The 18,603-nt window shown below is 38.6% G+C and overlaps 1 protein-coding gene across 1 annotated transcript in view; it reads left to right on the forward strand.

Annotated features, from left to right (window-relative positions):
- LOC149248565 (uncharacterized) overlaps positions 1 to 18,603 on the forward strand; it is a 392,334-nt gene that overhangs the window by 345,477 nt on the left and 28,254 nt on the right. The window contains exons 36-37 of the mRNA XM_089450455.1: positions 8,204 to 8,308; positions 8,400 to 8,510. Of these exons, the coding sequence (XP_089306581.1) occupies positions 8,204 to 8,308; positions 8,400 to 8,510 (216 nt within the window). The remainder of the gene's footprint in view (positions 1 to 8,203; positions 8,309 to 8,399; positions 8,511 to 18,603) is intronic.

The following is an 18,603-nucleotide window of genomic DNA, read 5'->3' on the forward strand; positions in this document are numbered from 1 at the left end:
AATTCACCGTGAAAACCTTATATTCTAACGATAGTGACATTGTTTTGGGATCACCATGGATGGAAACTCTAGGTTCCTTTATTCTAAATACAAAAAAAAGTTTTTGACATTTTCTTACAAGAAGAAGAAAATAATGCTCCAAGATTTTACATTGAAACCAAATTCAGTAGTGCCAGAAGATATCTCAGATATTTCGAAAGTAATTTCTCAAGAAGGTAAAAAAGTATTACAAAATATGCAAAACGAAATTAATAAAATCACTGTTGACAAAAATGAAGAAGTTTCTCGACTTAAAAACCATAGTGAAAAATTGCTGACGCAAATTAAGAAACTTAAGAAGGATAAGAAGTCATTAGAAAGCTAGGTACAACAACTTATCAAGAAGGAAGCATCAAATGTAGGAATTCAAGTTGATGACAAAACAACAAATATCGATTTAGTGAATGTCACAACTCAGGAAGAAAACAAGCAAGTTGAAGAAAACATGCGCTGGGATGTTGCAATTCAAACAATGAACATCCCTAGTGAATGTTTCATAACCAACTCAACAACATCTTCGCCAGAAGAAAATATAAAAATTGGCACATGCCCAGTAAGGAAAAATCAAACAAAAAAAGTTCCATATCGGCATCCGAATCATGAGAACAGACGAATCAACCATGCTACATATTTGAACCAGTCAGAACCGAAACAACAAACTAATGTTCCAGAAAAGAGTAATGTAACCTCAACCCAGTGCTACGAGGACAAGTCGTTACAAAATTCCAGTGATCAGAATGCTATACAGAAGATTAATCTCGGATGGTCTGATCCCTTCTCGGTGCGACAATTTTGTTTGTCACTTAGAAGATCATATCAGCTTGTATCGACGAAGATGATTGTTCCAAGACAGAAAGACTTTCGAAGCCGAAAAAGAGATCAAGCCTTTTTCATTGACAAGCTTTGAGGACAAAGCTCTTTGAGGAAGGAGGCAATGTAACGAATAAAATATATATAAATAATATAAATATAAATAATAAAGATAAATCATAAATAATAATTAGTTAAGCTAGTAATTAGGCTGAAGAGGCATGTCTAATAAGACATGACTCTTCATGAAGAGACACTTACTTAGTATATAAGCAAGCCTCTCGTTCTCATTGTAATTGATCATCATAATTCATTCTTATTCATTTTATTTAATATAATATTTATATCTAAGTAACTAGATTCGTTATATAGGGGCCACGTGTTCGAATCCGGCGTGTTGGACATGATTCGGCCGAAAAACATGTCCAAAAAACATGACATGTCGAATCCTATGAGGACACGTCGAATCCCAAGCATGTCATGAAATTCACTAGCGTGTCCTGATTTTTCACAGCGTGTACAGGATTCATTTAGCGGAAAAGTGACCTGTGTTTGTCCGGACCATCTTTTGGAAGATATTTACTGGTTGCATTTCCTTTATTTCTAGCAAGATATAGTGTAACACAGTTAGATGTATACTGGAAATCCTAAATGTATAGTGGAAGTCGGATTTGAGTAAATATTCAAGATGTACTTATTAAGGTTTTGTTCATGATGATGTCAATCAAGTAAGTTATTTGAACGAGATGTTTTGATTGAGGAATTTTTCAACTATAGGATCATAAGATAGCCTTTTTATTTGTAAGTCATTAATGGTGGTTTCTATTTTTCCTTTTCTACATGTATCATCCAGATTTTCAATAGAATGTTTCACATTCTCTTTGATTGGACTTGGTTTTCTTGTTTCCATATCTTTTCTGGGCGCAACTATGCACAAAGTTGCAGTGTGTGTATGGTTTACAACTTTTATGTGAAATAACATGCTATTGAGGCTTGCCCCACATTGCAAAATATGGGGTAATTTAAATCCTTTTATCCCAGGTCATTGATTAGAAACATAAACAAAATCGACCTAATGCCTCCACAATCACATTCTGCTCCGGCATAGATTGTGAATTTCCACTTGATACCATGCTCTCTGCAAAATGAGTCAATCTCATTAGTGTTGTACCTATGTTGCCAGGAAACATGGGTGCGGGGACGGGGACGGGGACGACATTTTTGGAAACAGGGTGCGTGGGTTCGTCGGGTAATATAATAATATTAAATTTTAATAATTATATTTTATAAATTATAAATTTGTAATTAATAATATATATGAAATTTGAATTTGTATATTTTTTCAACTTTAAACAAGAAAACTTTAATGATAATCATTTAAACATGTTTAGTCTCTCCCATATAAAAACACAATTTTTTCATAAGAGATTCTTCTCAACCTGATAGTGGTCTAGACTTTTCTTGATATCTAATCATCCACCTGCCCCATGCATGGTGTGCTCTGTGGTAAAGCAATCCCAAAAAGTTAAAACAGTGGCAGCCTTACCCTTCCACAAAACACGCTTATTCATTTAGGCATATTTTCCTAGTTTTAATCTTAACATGATGTTATCAGAATGCTGTGAGAAATTGGAAGATTTTGATACTTAATTTAGCCATTTTCCAAAATAGCCCTTTGCCATTTAACAGCATCAGCTGATTACAGCTTATGGCTGGTCGCAATCCTACTTTCTATTTGACCAAAAATGTCTGAACCTGTACGCGTGCATTTACAGTTTATAACTTGATGGTTATTAACTTATTTGGCTTGGGAATGAATGTTTCATAAATTCATTCCAAATTGATTTACAAGAATCTGCAGGCTCAAATTACAGAGTAAGAGGTCTCTTTTCCAGTTCTGGTTTCGATGCCATATAATATTAAAGGCATTGAAGATCCACAAATACAGGAGATTCATAATTTACATTGAGACTCTAACAAACTTTGGGCATAAGTTTTGAAATTGTTTTTATAAATTTATAGCATAAGACTAATGGAGACACTGATCATAAGAATCTCCTGCGGTAGGAAGGGACTCATGAATGTGCAAACAGCTACCCTTTTTTTTCCAACTATGGTCATCACCTTATTAAATATTTCCACAAAGCTACAGCCGATATGATATGATATTCTGCTTGTGGGATTGTACACCCATAATGTTCCTTTTATAATATTGAGATATCATAATCATATATGATTTCAGAATACTGTGTCGCTCATAAGTTTTGAAAAACTTATCACTGTTGATAAAGTTTTACAATGATTCATTACCCATGAGCAGCACGTCATGCACACAGAGCAATGCTAAGGCATGTGAAAAAAGACAGTCTTTGGAAACTGTAATCTTTGGAAATGATGGCAGAAAATTTCCTTGAGAAACATTCAGAAGACCTTACAACCATCTCTGAAGGACAAACTAGACCAATGACCATCAATGACTCCAAAAATGATATCATTCGTGTATGGCATATATTCTATATTCTATGGCATATCATTCGTTTATGGCATATCATTTTTTAAATTTCAATAAAAAATTATTATTTGAAAATTAAATTTTTAATATAGTTTTTTTATGAAGAACCCAAAGAACCCGAAGAACCCAAAGAACCCAACCCGAAGAACCCGAAGAACCCAAGAACCCAAGCACACGAAGAACCCGAAGAACCCGAAGAACCCAAGAACCCAAGCACCCGAAGAACCCAAGAACCCAAGAACCCGTTAAAGGAAAAGAACCCAATTTTTTTTTTTGAAGAACCCGGTTCTTCTGGGTTCGTCTGGGAAGAACCCGTACCCGAATCAGGTACTTGGGTGCGGGAACCCGGGACGGGTTCGAGAACCCCACCCCCGGGTGCAGGTACCTGTGCAACACAATGTTGTACTCTCCACTAATATTAGATTTCAATGCCTCGAGATATTTATTACTTTGCTTTAAACAGAAATGTGTTGTCAGTGTGTTTATCTTACTATCTTGTAGTTGTAAGTTGTCTTTCAGTTATGAATTATGAATCATGATTTATGTGACCAGTACCACTGACATGTATTTGAATTTTGTATGTACTATGCATGCTATAGATGAAGATCTATGTTTGAAACATTGTTTTAAGAAACAGCCGTTTCGATACCGAAACGACTGGGTTGATCTGAGCCATTACCCTCTGCTGTGACTTGGCCCTTGGAACGGTTCGACTGGCCGAGTCAGCCATGACTCGGCCAACTAGGCTGTTTCCGTTACGACTCGGCCGAGTCGCAAAAAAATGCCTAGGCACACGTCAAACTGCGATTTAATAAATTTTTAATGGATTTTTAAAGTGTTTTTTGGTTGGTTTGGACTCCAAGGAGTTATATGAATTTGCTAAATGACTTTTGGGGTCCATTTCCCCCTCCCAAACCCTATTTAACACACCTAAGTGCTCTCATTCTCTCACAGCAATCTTATGCATTTGAGTGAGAGTCTTCTTTGAGAGTTAGTGAGCAGTTCTTGAGCTTGTTTTGGAGCAGCAGTGAGGAGTCTTGGAGGAGCATTGTAGCTGGAGTGAGGAGCTTCTTGGGCAGCCATTTGGAGCAGCATTGAGGAGCTGATTCTTGGAGCAAGCTTGAGGAGGTAGTTTGTGCCTGGAGGTATTTTTTTCACCTCTATAAATCTGTTTTTGCTTACTAAATTTTAGATGCATATCTAAAAAGCTTAGAGAGTGTTTTTTGTCAAATAAATGAACATTGAATCAAGGTTTTTTCTTTCATTTTTAGATTGTTTGCTTTCATTTCCTAGTCAAAAAATGGCACCTAGAGCAAGAGATCTTGCTTGGGCATATGTTGAAATGGTTGATAGTCAAATGCAATGCAAATTTTGCCATAGGAAAATTAAGGAAGGTCCTGGGGGCATTAATAGGCTGAAACAACACTTGGTAGGGATTAGAGGCCAAATTACCCCATGTACCTCACCAGAAATTGGGGAGATTAGGAAGCATTTGTTGGCCAGCTTTGAGAAATTTAAAGAAGATAAGGCTAGGCAAAGAGACATACAGGCTGAAATTGGGAGGAAGAGGGAGATACAAAAAATGATGGCTACCAACCCCCATTATGATTTTGAGGGTTCTTCCTCTATCCCTCAAACTGATACATCCAACCCTTTCCGATATGTTCCTCCCTCTTTTGGTTCTGTTCAAGATAAGGGAAAGGGTAGAATGAATTTGAAAAAGGGTGATGTGACTATCAAAAGTTATTTCACTCCCTCCTCTCCATCAGATGCACATGGTCCTGAAGTTAGTAAAACTCAAATGCAGCCCACTTTAGATGACCATTGGAAGAAAGAATTGAGGGAGACTGCTTGTGAGTACATAGCTAGATGGTGGTATGATGCTGATATCCCCTTTAATGCTGCTCGTTCACCATATTATGAGCCTATGTTTGATGCCATACATGCTGCTGGAAAAGGCTTCAAAGGCCCTACTATGCATGAGCTAAGGGGGTTTCGTTTGCAGAAAGAAATTCAATCCATTAATGAGTATTTGCAAGAGTTCAAGGACTCATGGGCAAGAACAGGGTGTACCATCATGTCAGATGGATGGACTGATCAAAGAAACCGTACCATCATAAACTTTCTTGTCTTCTGCCCACAGGGAACCATGTTTTTAAAATCAGTTGATGCATCTGATAAGGTAAAAGATGGCCACTTGTTTCAGCTATTGGATCAGGTTGTTAAGGAGGTGGGGGTGGCTAATGTTGTTCAAATCATCACAGATAATGCCTCTAACTATGTTCTTGCTGGTAAACTGTTAGAGGAAAAACACAAGACCATATTTTGGACCCCATGCGCTGCACATTGCATAGACCTCATGCTTGAGGATATTGGAAAATTAGATTGGGTCAAAAACACTATAGATCATGCCAAAAGCATAACAAAATTTATCTACAATCATACATTGGTTTTGAGCCTCATGAGGAAACACACTGGGGGCAAGGATATTATTAGGCCTGCCATCACTAGATTTGCTACACATTTTTTGACATTGCAATCTATGCTTTCCCAACATAGAAACTTGCAAAAGATGTTTTCCAGTGATGAATGGAATCAAAGCAATTGGTCTAACAAACCGGAAGGAAAATAATTGAAAAGGAAAGTCCATGAAGAAACTTTTTGGAGAAAGGCAGCAGAGATTGTGAAGCTTGCTGAGGCACTAGTTAAGGTGTTGCGGTTGGTGGATGGGGAAAGGTTGGCTATGGGCTTCATTTATGAGGCTATGGATCAAGCAAAGGAGCAAATAAAGACGGTATACAAGGATAGAGTGGCAAAGTATGGGCCTATTTGGGCAGTCATTGATGAAAGATGGAACAATCAACTCCATCGCCCTATACATGCAGCTGGGTATTTTTTGAACCCACGGTATCATTATAAAGCTAAGGAGTCGGGAGCTTTGAGGGGGGAGGTTAGAGATGGACTGATTGATTGCATTGATCGCATGATCCCATTGGAGTCTGATCAGCTGGAGATACACCGACAGGCCAATATCTTCAACAATGCATCAGGTACCTTTGGGAAGAACCTAGCAAAGATTGCAAGAGAAGCAGATGAGCCAGGTAAACAAAAATTTCAATTTTCAAATTCTTAATAGTTTTACTTCTTCTTTTTTTTTAAGTTTGTTAAATCGTTGATAATTTGAAAGTTAGATATAATTTGTAATTTTGTTGAGCTAACTCATTACACTCCTATGTTTTTTGCAGCACAATGGTGGGAGGCCTTTGGTGGCCATTGTCCTAAGTTGCTAAGGTTTGCAATTCGTATTTTGAGTCAAACTTGCAGTGCATCCGGGTGTGAGCGCAATTGGTTTGTCTTTGAGAGGATTCACACAAAGAAGAGAAACCATTTGGATCAAAACAGTTAAATGATCTAGTTTATGTCCAATACAACCTTCGGCTCAGATGAAACCATTTGCTGAACAAAAGACTTGATTCAGATCCCGTTGTGTTGGAAGACATTGATCCAACATCAGATTGGGTAGTGGAGAGTCGTCCAGCAGAGTTTGATCCTGATGAGGATCTTGATTTAGATTTAGATTTCGAGACATCAGTTGAACTTGAACATGCTGTTCAACTTCAGCCTGTTCAGTTGAATGCAGATCCCAATCCACCAGCCTCAGTCTCACAGCCAGCAAGGACTCCAGTTGTAGGTGCTTCCTCTGCTCAGCCACGACAGAAGCGCAGCCGCATATCTACTCTATCTTAGCTTGCATCTGCTGCAGTTGCACAGCCTGCTAGTGGTACCACTTCTACAGTTGCAGTTGGAGATGATGATGATGAGGAGGAGCCATGGGGCCCCCTGTCTGACTCTGATGATGATGATCCAGAGATTGATCGACATGATCTTGGCTCCTCTGGCAGTAGCTACTAGCCAGTACTAAGTATTACTAGTACTGGAGTCTGGTCACCGTCACAGTTTACTTTTGTTGTAGAGGCCATTTCTAGCCTCCTTGGTTATGTGTTTTTTGTTTTGAGTCTTTGATCATGTCTGACAGTTGACTATGTATTGCCATTGGGTACCATTTTGATATAATGGATTGGTTCATGAGTCTACTTTGATCATATGTTGTCTTCCATCTATATTATAATGTTGTGTGTTTGGAAACATGAATGAAAATCTTTAAAATTATGTTTAAAATCTTTAAAATTATTTTTTTTTATGAAAAAAATAAATATTTAATGTATTTTTTACAACGACCGAGTCATTGAAATCGAGCCGGCCGGGTCATTACCATTTCGGAGTCGAAGTGGAGTCGATCCTTGGCGGAGTTGGAGTCGGAGTCGAAGTTTTAAAACTATGGTTTGAAATCAATAAATTTGTATCATTAATTAAAATTTATGTAAGAAATATCTAATTTTTAATATATATATATTTTTTAATAAAATAATATATAATGAATCCTACATGGCCTGTTCCTAGGGGTCAACGTGTCCAAATCTGACACCGCGAATCCCGAATCCTCGTGTCAGGTGACTTAGATTTATATCCTAAATGGTTATCTTGACGTTCCAAGTCTTTTGGAGTAATTAGAAGGAACTTTGTTCGCTTCAAGTTCATGCTAATTTACCCAACAGTTGGACTGTCTGGGCTTCACACATTGAGTTCTATATTCAGTACACAGATTACATGGAAAGAAAAAGTTAAATTTGTTCATTATGCCTGCATGCTTTTGCATTGTTTCTGTAGGATATTGCATTTCACAGAATGCCTGACCTTAAAAGGAAGGCATCTTATTATATTTGTCTATTTTCTTTTCAGAGGACAAAGAGATGTTGCTAATAATATCTGAATATTTTCCAGGTGCTCGGTTCAGTAGGAGTCTTTGGTAATCCAATGGGCTTTGCAAGAAGTCTTGGGTTTGGTATTAGAGATTTTATCTCTGTGCCTGCAAAAAGCATTGTCCAGGTTACTGTTTTCTTCCAGCTTGAAGCCTCTATTGACTAAAATCTTGAGATTTGTCCGTAATTAGTGTTCTTAAACTTCTTTTCTTTTGCAGAATCCAGGTGGGATTGTTACAGGCATGGCACAAGGCACAAGGAGTCTTCTCAATAACACAGTTTTTGCAGTAAGCAATGCTGCAGCCCAGTTCAGCAAGGCAGCTCGTAAGGTGAGTTTCAACATTTATGCCTATTCAAATCACTTATGATTATTTATGATTGTGCACTTTATTATGTACTGCCTCCTTCAGTAATTATGTGGCCAAAAGAGAGATGAAACAGAGTCTGAAAAAGGTGTTGCTAAAAGATAGAATCAGACTTGTCTCTGATACCAATGTAATGAACAGTAGTTAATTAACTAAATACCCAACATAAGAAGGACAAGGAGTTGAAATCCATATAGGATGTTTATTATACATTATTAATAGTTGACTGTTGAATATGACTCATGAGGTAATTTGATGCAATACCATGTGATGGTATACAAGGAGAAGAACTCTAACTCTCGAAGCAAAAGTTTGAGATGATGGAAATTCCCCTAATTGGAGGTGAGGGGAGGAAGGACTTGATGAATTAGAGCTTCTATCTTCTTTTCTCACGGATCTCATTTTTATTTAATGCTGCCATTTATGTATTGCTTCCATATCTTCATGTAAAGGGTTGTTTTGCTTATATTAGAGGGCTCTGCTTTGCTGAAGAGCAAGGTGAAGTGTGGTCTCAAAACCCTTTTCTCTTCATTGACATGAAAGTTAAATGTGATATATTCAGGGGTTGCTCATTCAATAAAAGGTTGTGTCATTTACTTTAATCCTACTTTTGATATGTTATGTGGCTGCAAGAAGCTTATGGATATGTTGCATCTTTGTTGAGCATTTGGCGTGGCCTTTACAATTATATCAATAATCAGATCTATCCTTCATTGATAATACTTCTTGTTTGGTGGTTTTATCACATGTTCTTTATCTGTTTTCAAGTTCCATTTGTTGCCTAGACTCTGTAACCCAAGGATAAAGCACCAGATCCTGTTTGGCTTCCCACTTTATATCTTAAAAATCTAAATATTACTAGTATGCAGGTCTAGTTATGATTTCAGTATTTACAGAACAGATCGGTTGTCTTTAGTGATTGCCCCCTTTGCCAAAGAAGTGTCATCCTAAGCTGAGGAGAGCGGTCACCGAGGTGAGAATGGGTGATTTCCTAAAGTTTCGCTAGGGTTTGTACTTGATGGTTAGACTTATCTGTGAAGTGCAGATTTTAAGGGTAACAAAATGGTATTGTTGTCTAGGATAAAATCCCTTTCGTTGAATTAGTAGACATGTTATAGTGATACGATGAGGTTTTCTTTTCGAGGATCTTTTTGAATTTTTCCTTATCTAGTGACTCCACAATATTTTTAGAGACATATTCTATGAAGAATGAGTAATGGAAATGACCCACTAATGGCAAGTTATGAAGGGATGCTAAGTCCTTGTGGCACAAATTCCTTCATGTTAAAAAGGAAGAACATGAACATCATTGGAAATTTCATCTCAAGTTCATCAAGGCACATGTGGTGATCCATCCTTCGGTAAATAAGGTTTGTCTTAAAAAGTCTTATATCAATGTATTTGATTCAAAGTTGTCATTTTTCTTGGAGAGGATGTGCATTGAAGATATTAAAACAAAATACTTCGCCATCCATGACATAGAAAGAGTTCTTAATCTTAGGAGGAATTATGGAATGGAAATTTTCGAAGAACGATTCAAGTTGTTGGAATATTTCAAATTACTTAAGCTAGAGAAGTTTTTTTGTAGTGAGTGTGAATCTCCTCATGAGGAGGAATGTTAAAATTGGCAACTAGGGCCAAACTCCATGTAGGTCATGTTATTGATGGAAACTGATATTTTTCTTGGATCCCTCTCGTTGAGAGGTGTAGGATTGATCTAAAGATCATCCGATTCCGATAAGTATTCATGGAGATATGAATTTATTTGTGTTATGGGACAATTTGTCAAGGTTGGCCAGCAACCAAATAAACCCCACTTGTGCTCAACATTTTAGTATAAATAGAGGTGGCCTTCAAGTCATTTTCAACACACTTGGGATCTCCTCCTCTCTACTTGTCTTTGGGTTTTAGTAGGAGGAGAGATACAAAGGGATAACGTTGCCCTAATCTGGAGGGCAGAATCTGGAACTGCCAGGAACTGTGGGAACTGCCGGGAATTGTCAGAACTGCCAGAAATAGCGGGAATAGCCGAAACAGTTGGAACTTCTCGGAAAGCTGACGCAGAAGGCAGAAGCCAGAACTGCCCGGAACTACCGGGAAACACCGGAACTGCTGAGAATAGCTGGAATTGCCAGAACTGTCGGAACAACCGAAATTGCCGAAACTGCCGGAACAGCCAGAGCATCTATCTCCGAAGGAGAGCAGCATGCAAGGGAAAACTAACTAACATTGGGACAGTTGTATGGTACTTAGCAACAAATAGAACATGCATGCAATGTTACAACTAGCATGCAAGGGACAGCTAGCATGCAATAGCAAGCATGCAAAGGACAACAAGCAAGCAAGATGCAGCGAGCACATAGGTCAGTTTGGCAACATGGTGCAACAATGGCACATAATGCGGTATAGTGATGGGTATAGTCATGATGAATGAAGCATGATGAGATACAGCATAGTGATGATGGGTGCAACACGGTGAGGTGCAGCATGATGACAAAATGTAGCACGACGATAGGTGAAAGAGTCACCTTGGAGAATCAGTTGAAGCAGCATGTCTTCAACTGATCTCATGTATCATCTTCTTAGAGATGATCTATGCCCTTATCTAGATAAGTCAAAGTGTTGACTTCTGTTGTAAACATACTATCTCTCTCTCTCTGCCAAACTATTGAAGAACATATAAGAAGAATTGATCAAGGGTTTCCCCACATTGTGGTTTGTCCTTGGCTAGCACCACATCTTGTGTCCTCTTGTCTTGACTTGTCTTCTGCGATTTATGTTTATGTTCTATCTGCAGTTTACTTTAATGCTAATGTGATTGCTAATCTAGAAAAGATATTGAGCTCATTGTGAAAATTGAAATAAATTGCTCCAAGCGTAGAACATACCTAAAATTAACATGGTATCAGAGCTGAGGTGAAGACAATGCCCAAGCAAGAGTGAAAGAGCAATCACTAAAGACAATTGGGAAAGGACGAAAGGATCATTGGATTCCTCATCCCTCTTCAAATTCACCGAGGGTGAAGTCGAAGCAGAGAATATTATCAGAATGGCACAACGGAAGTTTCTGATGGCCTACCTAAAGATCACTTCATTAGGAAGTTTGGATCTAAGGGTGGAAGGAAAGGCAGATGCCTTGGTTGCAATAAGTTCGGGCATTATGCGAAGGAGTGTTCGAATGACAGAGACACATCTCTTGATGATGATAACAATCATTCCAGGGACATCTTCAATGATCAAAGGAATGACAGGTAATGCAGGTCATCAAGGAAATGACCGTGTTGACCACTACGTGTCAACTACCCATGGTAGTACACCCCCTTTTCTTCACAAAAGGGATAGCGCTTGATTGACGTGTCTGTGCCATTCGACAGTCATCATCGACTTGATCATATTATGTTGTAAACCCAGTCTGCATGTATGAATTGTAAATGATCTTAGCAGATATGAGTCATGTATGTAAATTGCCTAGGTGGACCTAATTTTCTAGTGATAATCTACGTTCCGGAAGGTTTTTTGTCTCACTGATCCATGATCGGCAGAGTTTTCCTTCAGCCTAACCCCAAAGCCGGAATGGATTTTGTCATTAGAATCTTAGAGGAATCCTAGTATGTTAATCTGCTAGATTATATTTGGTCGCAGAACTGGGTGGTCGATGAGGGTCTATGTCAAATGGGTTTTCCCCCTTTGAGATGTAAAATTGTAAAAGTCATGATGTAAAGTGTCTTGAGGGTTAGAAAATGTTTTAATCCCCTCATAAGTCCTAAATCCTAAGTCCTAGGTGATTTTTCCAAAGGCTAAGTTCGATGATCCATTTAAAAATAAAAATAAAAATAAAAACAAAATAAAAAATATAAGATATAAATAATTTAAAAAAATATAAAAAATATAAAAAACTAAAAATAAATAAATAAAAATAATAATAATAAAAATTTTAATTTAAAAAAATAATAATAAAATTAAATTAAAAAATAGATAAATAAATAAAAATTAAAAAAGTAATAAAATAATGAAGTAAAATAAAATAATAAAATAAGTCTAAATTTTGAGAAAACAAATGCAAAATTTTAATTTTTAATTTATTAAAATTTCGACGGATGAGATTAAAAGATATCTTGATCCTCATCGACGGTCGAGATCATTTTGACATGGATCACTCGAATTAGCCGTTGGGAATTTTTCCTTTAAATAGGGTGCTAGGGGTCATTTGAGATAAGATTAGATCTGAAAGTCTGGTGCTAAAGAAAGCTCTCTTGTAGTCATTTTTTGTGCAATAAAGAAAGACTTTGGGGTTAAAAATCTTGCTGGTGTTACTCTTCTGAAAATGCTGTAAGATGATTTATTTTTCTGCATAATTTTATTTTCAGCTATTGATTTTAGCTTGATGAAGATTGATTCAGGCACAGGTATCTTGTCTGATCTCTGGGGTTTGAATGATAGTTTAGATTCTGAAATATAATGGCAGGTATCTCCATTTGATCTGGGTTTCACTATTGTTTTCTCCCTCTATGTTAATGGTTGATTTTAAGCTGTGTAGGAAATCCTTTTTTTTAGATTACCGGGCGTTAGGGGAAGTTCTCGGCTGAACCAGCCAACTCCCGGATTGTGTTTTCTGAAAGAGCCCAGCCAGTTCTTGATCCCGGGCTTATCATTTGAAATTTTTTATGAATGCATGCAGGGTTTTCTGAAGTGTCTCACATTAAAATTAAATTCTGATAATATTATTGTGATTATTGACAAATCTGGCTGCTTAAGAGTCGAAAATCTGTAAATTCGTAGCTGGTTTGAAGGGTTTTATTTTTTCCTTGCACATATTGTTTCTGGGTATTTTGTTTTGCCATTGCAGGTTACAAGTCTGGAAAATTTTTGTGGGGTTTTCAGCAGGCAAATCTGTAGCAACAGGATCCTAAAAAAAAGAAAAAACTGAATGCAGGGCAATTTAAAATTTACTGGAGAATTTGCAGGTTTTCTTTGAAGAAATTCGAGGGTTTTTCCAAGTTATCTGTTTGCTGCCTAGGATTTCATTTTGGCAAAAGGTTTCAAAATTTTTTTATGCTATCTGTTTGCTGGGGATTCATTTAAAATTGCTTTCCAAAAATATCAACCAGCAATCTTGCATTTCAAGGGTTTTAAAATCATTCATTTTCAGATCTTTTTTTTTTTTTTATTTTTATGAGGGTTTCAAGAAATCTGAAGGAGAGCGAGTTAAAAAATTTTGTCAAAATTTCTGGAAAATATTTAAAGCTCCTCTCACTCTGCTGCAAATCAAATCCCTATCTCCTCACAGCTCCATTTCTGCATTTCTCTTCAGCATTACTTCCGGCGGATTCCTTCCATGCTACTCCAGCACCTGCGAAAAAAAAAAAAAAATATATATATATATATATATATATATATAAAATATTTTGAAGAAGCTTGATAAAAAAAATTGAAAATTCATTTTTTGTGGTCCATTTTTCTATAGCTAAACGCACTTAAAATGTTTATTTACAAGTTGGCTATATGAAAGTGGTAGCTGGTCAGCATTTAAGTTTTAAAGCATTTAATTTTTCTTGAAGTTTAATTGCTGGATCATTTAAAGGCGTTGTGCATTTGTTGAAAATCTTACATCGCTTGGGTTATTTGATGATAAAAGATTGTTCTACATGGTTTATATTTCTGCAATATTCAATAAATAATCATTTAATCATTAGCTCCTTAAGGCTAACTTAATAAAATCAATTAAGTGCTTGTTTTCCCTCGTGTCTCCCAACCCACCTGGTCCATAGTTGGTCATCCATTGTCCCATAGGGTCTACCCCCCTTAGACGTGGGAGATAGGCTTAAACGGAGAGATCGGGGATCAGGGTGACAGCCCCCAGTCTGAGCGTTGTTGTGACAATCTGTGCGACAACAGGCCGACTCTTCAAAGAAAGCAAGGAACCCCAGGAATGAAGAATCAAATGTTGTTTTTGATAAGATAAAGAAGCGTTATCTTGTATTGGCACTCTCCTACAGATTCTTTGGGAATCTAGCTTATTGATTGTAGTGCTTCAAGGCACTTCATTGGATAGTATGGTGCACTCTCAAATTTGGTAGAGATGGAAACAATCGTGGGATTATACTTGGAGCTGATGCCACCTATCCCGGAAAGGGTGTAGGGAATGTTACCCCTCAATTGAATGTGGGTAACTCGATTTATTTACAGAATCTCTTTTATGTACCTTATCGCAAGAAGAACCTGGTGTCCATTTCGGTAATGGAAGTTGGTGGCACTCATCGATGGAAAGGTACGTGTTTGAAAATAGAATTTTCAAAGATGTTTTTGAGTTCAGGATTGTATCAAGTTGCAGGAAGTCCACTGGGGACCATGTCCATTGACACATAACACCGGAGGTCTGTGAGTCAGATGGTGACAGGGATGCCTGAATTCAAAAAGAGCATGAAAGTACATGTCTGAGATGTAACGAAGGAAAATCTTACAAGGGGACCATTCCCCTCATGTAGCAGGTCCATAGGTTTGGAACAACCCGAGCGGTTTGAGATTCATGATCAGGAATCTCACATATGCAGGTGGAAGAAAGCCCTCTATGGCTTGAAGCAAAACTCCCTGGGCATAGTATGAGAGGATTGATAGCTATCAGATGAAGTTGAGATTCACGGAGAGTCAAGCCGATCCAAACCATTGTTTGAAGGTTGTGGATGATAGACCTCTCATACCAGCATTGTCTGAGGACGACCTATTTGAAATAGGTGAAGAGCCTCTCACTTGCAGAAGTAAGAGGGAGTTGGATTCTGGATGTGGAATGATAAACTGCAAGCCCGTGACTACCTCGAGGATTTTAACTTTCAGAAGTTGTATGGTAGTGATGTCGGACCAAATTTGGGAAATGCCTTTGAGTTTCATAAACTCATTCGCATTGATGTTCTTGGTGAACTTCGGTCTGGACACATGTTTTGCAGTTAGCATGGTGAGCTCATATTTGGTTGGGCCTCACTGGATTGGTGCCAAGAATCTTCTGAGATATCTTCGAGGCACAATCTCTCATGGATTGAGATACATTGTTGGAAATATGAAACTACATGATTATTTGAATGCTGACTGGGCAGGCATTGTGGAGGATCACTAGAGCACTTCTCAGTGCTGGTTCTCTTTGGATTCTACTTCGATATCATGGATGAGCAGGAAGCAGAAGTCGGTTGCTATAAGCACCGTCGAGGATCACTAGAGCACTTCTCAGTGCTGGTTCTCTTTGGATTCTGCTTCGATATCATGGATGAGCAGGAAGCAGAAGTCGGTTGCTATAAGCACCGTCGAGACCAAATACATAGCTACGAGTATGATCTCGTGTGAAGATGCATGGTTGCAGAAGCTCTTAAGTGAGCTGTTTGTACACATGATGAATACCATTGTGATTCTCTGTGACAACTAGAGGGGGGATTCGATTATTGAGGAACCTCGTATTCGATGATTGCTCCAGCAGATAGACATAAGATTCTGCCTTATCTGGGATATGGTAAGTCGATGAGCAAGGAGGCTCCATCGCATTGAGACTGATTTACAAGTCGCAAACATTTTGTCAAAGCCCCGGGGAAAGGTCAAATCTGTGACTTTCCCGAACGACTTGGAGTTGTTGAGAGACCTTCTTATAAGGGTCCTGCATGTTGCATGCATTGAGGTTTGGGAGCTCTGGGGGGCTTGGGGTACTTACTGGAGCAACATACGGCCACAGTGTGACTCAGCCTCCCCTGGTGGTGCGCTATGTACAAGATGACAGGTTCAACCTTCCCCTATGATACCCCGTGGCAACTGTGAAACAAGATGATTAGTTCTCCTGTGGGCCAGGATGATTAGTTCTCTCGTGGAAACTGTGAAACAGGATGATTAGTTCTCCTGTGGGCTGGGATGATTAGTTCTTCCGTGGCGACTGTGGGGCAGGATGATTCGTTCTCCTGTGGACATGATGATTAGTTCTCCTGTCGAGGCATCCTACCCATGCAGTCTGGGACTCATGGGAAGTACCTCTCATCTGATCAATGAGCAGGGAAATGGGGTTAGGGACCATAATAGGACTATCGATGGATGCATCGATGTATCTACCGTACTCCCTATGCTAGGATGACCTCCACTGAGCTGTGGGATTAATGAAACTAATTTGGGATCAGTATGAGTGGCTTGAGACACTCTCTTGTGATATTGATCTGGGATCAATAAAACTGACTTCGGGCCAGTAAGAGGGATTTGACACACTCTCTTCGGATGAAACTGACTTCGGGTCAGTAGAGAATGGTATGAGACATTCTCAATCAATTCTTCTTCTTCATGGTTCAGCAGAGCTCAGCGGAGCAGAGCTCAGCAGAGCAGAGCAGTGTAGGGCACTGATGGCAGAGATAGTATAGTCAGACATATGGATCAGTGGATGGAGTTCTCCCTAGTTGAGAGGGAGTGTTAAAATTGGCAACTAAGGCCAAACTCCATGTGGGTCATCTTATTAATGGAAGATGATATTTTTCTTGGATCCCTCTCATCGAGAGGTGTAGGATTGATCTAAAGATCATCCGATTCCGATAAGTATTCATGGATATATGAATTTATTTGTGTTATGGGACAATTCGTCAAGGTCGGCCAACAACAAAATAAACCCCACTTGTGGTCAACGTTTTAGTATAAATAGAGGTGGCCTTCAAGTCATTTGCAACACACTTGGGATCTCTTCCTGTCTACTTGTCTTTGGGTTTTAGTAGGAGGAGAGATCCTAAGGGATAACGCTGCCCTAATCTAGAGGGAAGAAGCTGGAACTGTTTGGAACTGCTGGGAATAGCTTGAACTGCCGGGAATAGCCGGAACTGCCGGGAATAGCGGGAATTGCCGGGAATAGCTGGAATAGCCAGAACTGCCGAGAATAGCGGGAACAACCGAAACTGCTGGAACTGCTCGGAAAGCTGACGCAGAGGGCAAGAGCCGGAACTGCTTGGAACTATCAGAAAAAGTCGAAACTGCCGGGAATAGCCGGAATTGTTGAAACTGTCGGGAATAACTGAAATTGCCGGAACTGCCAGAGCATCTGTCTCCGTAGGAGAGTAGCATGCAAGGGACAACTAACAAACATTGGGACAATTGTATGGTACTTAGCAGCAAATACACCAAGCATGCAATGTTATGGCTAGCATGCAAGGGACAGCTAGCATGCAACAGCAAGCATGCAAAGGACAACAAGCATGCTAGGGACAACAAGCAAGCTAGGGACAACAAGCAAGCAAGATGCAACAAGCACATAGGTCAGTATGGCAACATGGTGCAGCGATGGCACATAATGCAGTATAGTGATGGGTACAATCATGATTAATGAAGCATGATGAGATGCAACATAGTGATGATGGGTGCAGCATGATGACGAAATGCAACACAACTATAGGTGAAGGAGCACCTTGGAGAATTAGTTGAAGCAACATATCTTCAACCAATCTCATGTATCATCTTCTTAGAGATGATCTATGCTCTTATCTGGATAAATCAAAGTGTTGACTTCTGTTGTAAACGTACTATCTCTCTCTCTCTGCTGAACGATTGAAGAACATATAAGAAGAATTGATCAAGGGTTTCCCCACATTGGGGTTTGTCCCTGGCTAGCGCCACATCTTGTGTCCTCTTGTCTTGGCTTGTCTTCTGCGAATTATGTTTATGTTCTATCTGCAATTTACTTTAATGCTAATGTGATTGCTAATCTGGAAAAGATATTGAGTTAACTGTGAAAATTGAAATAAATTGCTCCAAGCATAGAACATACCTAAAATTAACAAGGAACCATGTGGTTACTTAGGAGAAGCTAAACATTCTAAACATTGAAGGTATCGATCTACACCTTCCATTTCCATTAAGCTTTGATGGCAATTTTATGAAGTATAAGAAGCACAATTCAGATGTTGGTTCTCTTTATTTGGGATAGCCAAACGATGTTAATGAGTGGCAACCTTAACTCTCCAAGGTTAATTTTCTATAATAATGTTTAGCAAGGTAAGGTTCTTTTGTGGCAAATGAGTTCTTATTTACCTTACATATTCAAGCACTCACCTACTTA

Source organism: Pinus tabuliformis, chromosome 7 (assembly GCF_031772625.1).
Source record: "Pinus tabuliformis cultivar Carrire ecotype Pingquan chromosome 7, CPIR1, whole genome shotgun sequence".
In the NCBI taxonomy this organism is placed as follows: domain Eukaryota; kingdom Viridiplantae; phylum Streptophyta; class Pinopsida; order Pinales; family Pinaceae; genus Pinus; species Pinus tabuliformis.